Source organism: Micropterus dolomieu, linkage group LG03, assembly GCF_021292245.1.
Source record: "Micropterus dolomieu isolate WLL.071019.BEF.003 ecotype Adirondacks linkage group LG03, ASM2129224v1, whole genome shotgun sequence".
NCBI classification, from domain to species: domain Eukaryota; kingdom Metazoa; phylum Chordata; class Actinopteri; order Centrarchiformes; family Centrarchidae; genus Micropterus; species Micropterus dolomieu.
In genome coordinates, this window is record NC_060152.1 from 31,407,220 (window position 1) to 31,412,695 (window position 5,476).

Below are 5,476 nucleotides of genomic sequence, written 5' to 3' on the forward strand. Positions count from 1 at the left end.
ACCCAGGGTTAGGGTTACAATTTTGGATTTGTTCACGGACATTGAAAACATTTATTGGAAGTTTTATTCTTTTTACATGTTTATTTACAGTATTAAACAGAAAATGTAAAATCAGACGTTGAGCACCTCCATATTGCCAAAATGGCGTGATCCTTGTCTCAAGCTTCGACTGTGAGATTGACATCGAAGCATCGAATCTTTGACTGTTGGGGTTCTGCCCTACACCAGTTTAACACCAGTTTAACACCACAGAGTGTCTACATCGTCCCTTCAAGGCAAAGTGCGCCAGTGAAGTGGCACCAATGGAAAACACATAAAAATCACAAAGTTGGCTGCAAACAGGCTGAAGGATAAAAGCAGGCTGTTTACAGAATCCACATGTCTCTTCTTGAATGAATGAATTAATGCATATGTGGCCCTACATACTCCATACATAAAACGTTCAGTATATCAAACGGTGCTGCCCTTTCATCAAGACTAAACATTACATATCATTTGTAACATTTATTATTGCATATTGTACATATGTGTTATTATGCATAACAACAGAAGTACTATTTTAAATGACACACACAATAGTACGCTTACTGTGATTAGTTCGAATGGTGTTCACACCAGAAATGAACTGATCCAGAGTTCACTTGACCCAAGATCCCCCTTTCAAGGTAGACCAGAGAGTGGTTGTCTGATCCAGTCTGGACTCCAGAGTGTAGCATGTCTAAACTAGCTATGAATTTTAATAAATTTATGAGAATGAATACCCAATTATGAATTTTAATATTCTTAAAATAGCATAAAAATCTCTCGTTTCGGGGCACCACCAGAGTTGTTATTATCCTAGAGTATCTGGACCTCTATGTATCTTTTAATAATTATACAATTATTCACTAGTGATCAGTTAATAATCGCTCAGTTATCTTAAATCAGTCAGTCTCATATCTAAAGGGTCAGTTCTCTTGGCAGGGACATGGAAATAGGCAACACACACACTTTCTTGATTACAGTGAATTTATAAACTAACTAAAGCTATATAAAAGGTGGTTAAAATACATCAGGGAAAATAAGCAATGGCTAAATGAGAATGGACCTTCGATTGTGGGAAGCATTTGACTCATACGGCAGAGGAGACCTAATGAAAGTAAGCTATAAGTTTAGGAGTTAAAAAGACAATATTAACACTATGGGACATCCCTGACCACAGAATGCTTTGTTTCGTCTTACTGCTTGTCGACGGCCTGCTCTGGCCTGTTGCACGGGTCCCACACTAGCTGCCCGATCCTGGCTTTTTGCTAGGGATTCTCCAGGGTTCTCCGTGTCTGAAGAAAAACCTCGAGGGTTGGCCGTCCTCCGTCTGGCAACGATGGTATGTAATACTTATTTCGTCCACTTTGGGAAGCTCAGGTTACATGAGGAAAGCTTAGATTAATCCAAAACAATCTTTCCTTAGAAACTGGGAAATTTTGTTATTTAGCCTTAAATTCAAACTGGCAATTAATAGAGTATAGTATGACATTTCTTTATCATCATTTCTAAAGGAATGGTGTGAGAAAGTATTGTGAACAAGCATTGGTTACACATAAGATGAAGGAGTATCCTTAATCTTGCTGAAAATAAAAACACTGCAAAAGTAACTTATTTAGATTCTTTTCAGCAATAATATCAACAACAGATAGCAACAACATGGTAACATAACTACTCAAATAGAGGCAAACGTAATCAAGTAACTAAAAGATTTAATTAAACAGTTAATGTTTTGAGTCTTTGATACGGAAGTGTCTTGCTGCCATGGCAGAAAGAGAAAAACAGATCAGTATCATGTTATAACATGAAAAGTTTGTTGTTATAACAACATATTTTTCACATTACAACAAGATATTTTCATGTTATAACAAGATATTTTCACGTTATAACAAGATATTTTCACGTTATAAAAAGATATTTTCACGTTATTATGACATACAAACAAATTAGAAACAAGAAACTTTTCTTGTTATTACGATATACTATTTATCAAGTTATAACGTGAAACTTGACCGACTGCTGCTTCATCACTATTTTTATAAAGCCTACACAACATTTTAAAGCAAAATTTACACTAAAATATAGAAAAGCAGCCGCAAACTACGGAGTAGCTATCTAACATCTTTAGAACAGTCTAGGTGTGCTACAAAAGCCAGATGACAGCTTGGTTAGACTTTCGTTGATTGACAACACAATGCTGCAGAAGCATATGAATTCTCATGGATTCATTTATGACTTAATGCATTAAAGAGCATGAGATCATTGAGATAATGATTCATGAATTATCAGGAATGTACAAGAATGAATAGCATCTCATGCATGACTTAATGCAAGCTCATAATGTTAATTAATGCAACAACTAGGTATTTCAATCAGCATGATTTCTGAGTTCTTAATGATTTTAATGAATCTTAATTAAGTCTGCAGTTAAAGGGACAGACTGTAGAACTGACTAGTCACAGGAGTGCACATGTATACTGTTGAACACATGACATGCATTTACAAAAAACAAAACATACTTCCACTGTCCCACAACATGAAAAATAACCCTTAGCCATGGCTCTTGGACGCTACAAGCTTTTAACACCATTAATAATGTAAGCAGTAGTTATCTTACTTTTCACAGCACATTGTTGATATAATGTCCACTCACCCCCTTTGTCCAGGGAGCATATGTCTGCATGTATAATATTGACTCAAAATAGGAAGTATTACATTGATCTGTGTTTTCACTGGTATTTTTCTTCTACAGGAACAACTGCAGAAAGTTGCACATTTGTGGAATACGCACATTATCCGCGGCAGCAGAAATGCAGTAGCTCCAAGGGGACGCCCAATTCTCATGTATACCATCCCTCGTCTATTTGGAGGACAAGATCACCTGAAAGAGGTCTCTCAGGAAGCAGTGGAGGCTTGTAAACCCGAGTGCCAACAGAGAGGACCTTATCCTTGCGATGAAACAGTTTTCAGCTTGTGTTGCCTTATAATGGCAGAGAACTTCTTACTCTCACCCAACACTGCAGATGAAGCTATAGAGCTATATCTCTTCTTGAGAGCATACATTCAGAAATACTTATAAATTACACCAGGAATTCTGACCAGTGGATTAAGGCAGGGCTACATTATGTCAACTGATCCCGTGGTTACTTTTTGTGAGCTAAATATCCAAAACAAATAATCACAATGTTTCAGTGCAGAGTAAAAATAATGTGTGGTTTCAACAAAATATTTAATCTACCCTGTACATTTGGCCATTAAAACTATTGAAATGGGTTAGGGTCCCTGAGGTCAACAATTCAATTCAGTCCCACATGGCAGTTCATGTGGTGTCATCAGGGTAAGACTGTTTTGGACCCACAAACAAATGAAACAAAGATAAAACATAGACTAGTGTTTGCTAATGGTCTAAGAAGAGGATGTCCAAGTGCCTGATGCTGGCCTCAAATTTGACATATAATAGCCTTACATTTTGGAAGACCTCCCCTTAATGTACTTCAAGATACGGTAATATCATAGTGATCCAAAAGTGATTCTCATAAATTTGTGATTCTGGAGTGTCAAAAACATTTTTTGTTTTGATGTGATGGCCCCAGACTGAATGGTTGATATGGAGTGGTTAGCCTGCCATGAGAGGAGCTTCTGAACATGAGGGCTGCAACTAAGGATTATTTTCATTATCGATAAATATGTCAACCATTACCTCAAATAATTGATTAGTTGTTTGGTCCATAAAAATGTCAGAAAATATTGATAGCCCAAGATGTTTTCAAATGGCTTATTTAGTCTTCAACCCAAATATATTCAGCTTACTGTCATAGAGGAGTAAAGAAACCGAAAATATTCACATTTCATAAACAGAAATCAGTGAATTAAAAATGTCATGTGTGATCAAAAAATTATAAATCAATTATCAAAATAGTTGCCAATTAATTTAACATTTGACAACTTATGACTTCGATATAATGAGTTAACGGAAGAGGGAGGACGTGTTTGCCAAGATATTTCTAAATATGCAACAGTGTGTTTGTTCAGTTATGTTTACCAATACCATGATTTGCACTTTCTGCTTCAGGAGAAGGAGCACCAAACACTCTCAACTTAAGGGCTCTTCCTTGTATTTCTCAAGGGTTTGTATCCCTTTATTTTTGTTATCAACAGTGTGAGACATTTTTCACTGTTGATACAACATTTGCCAAATCTCTGTGCTTTCAATGTGAATTCAATTTGAATTTTATAGTTTTGATTTGAATGACAAGATTCAAACTACCAACAGCTCCACTTATTAACAATTTTTTTGAACTGCTAAAATATAAACAAATCACAAATGTCAATATTATGTAAGAATAAATAACAATTTCAGAGATCAAGTAACTTTTTTTTTTAATTATTTCATTTATAGAGAACAAAAGCAAGAGGTATTGATTCTTGATATTCTTTAATGGCTCAAGCTCCACCCCCTAAGGATATACATAATAATAAAACATAGGAGGAAACAAACATCTGCCAGAAAATGACCTAAAGTGAATATTCAGGTTGAAAGGTGCAACTGTGCATTTACTTTTGTATTTATGTAGTAACAACATGCAGAGCATCACAGCAACGTCACAAAGTGATGTGTCTACCCAAAAACTCAAGTCTAAAACCATAGGTTTCTGTTAAGGTCAGTGCAGTTACTCTAACTAAAACTCGTAAAAAACAAGTACAAAAAATACAGCAGTACAAATACAAATCATCGGCCCTCACCAACCCACACACTCAATCTCTCTCTCTCTCTCTCTCTCTCTCTCTCTCACATACACACACACAGATACAGATCTTGTACTCGCTGCTTTCTGTGGGAACTCATCAACAGGTAACAGTAACAGCTTGACAAAAGCAAGTTAAGAAAACAAAAAGCAATAGCAGTACATAGTCTGCTGGTTCCCTAGTAAATCACATTAAGCCTGTGGCAAAGAACCTTGGTGTTTGGTTTGATAGTAATTTAAATTTAGAGCAGCACACCACAAAGCTTGTTCAATCATGTTTTTATCAACTTAGAAATATAGCTAAAATTCGATCTCTGTTAACTTTTGACACCGAGACCATTTTACACGCCTTCATCTCTTCACGCCTGGATTATTGCAACAGCCTTTTCACCTGTTTAACCCAAAAATCTATTGATCGACTCCAGACTGTCCAGAACTCAGCTGCCAGGCTTTTAACCAGAACAAAGAAATATGACCACATTACTCCTATTTTAGCTTCATTACACTGGCTCCCAGTATGTTTTAGAATTGACTTTAAAATTCTATTGATCACTTTTAAATCTCTTCATGGCCTCTCGCCTTGTTATATTTCTGAACTTTTAGTCCCATACGCACCAGCATGTACCTTGAGATCCTCGGGCAGAGGTCTGTTGTCTGTTCCAGAGTCTCGACTGAAAACTAAAGGGGACAGAGCGTTTGCTGTCAGGGCC

General features: G+C 36.4%; 1 protein-coding gene across 1 annotated transcript in view; it reads right to left on the reverse strand.

Annotated features, from left to right (window-relative positions):
• The window catches only part of LOC123968625, a 99,537-nt gene extending 98,821 nt beyond the window's left edge, over window positions 1-716 (reverse strand). Inside the window, exon 1 of the mRNA XM_046045492.1 lies at window positions 642-716. Coding sequence (XP_045901448.1) covers window positions 642-716 — 75 coding nt within the window. The remainder of the gene's footprint in view (window positions 1-641) is intronic.
• Between the last annotated feature and the right edge of the window lie 4,760 nt (window positions 717-5,476).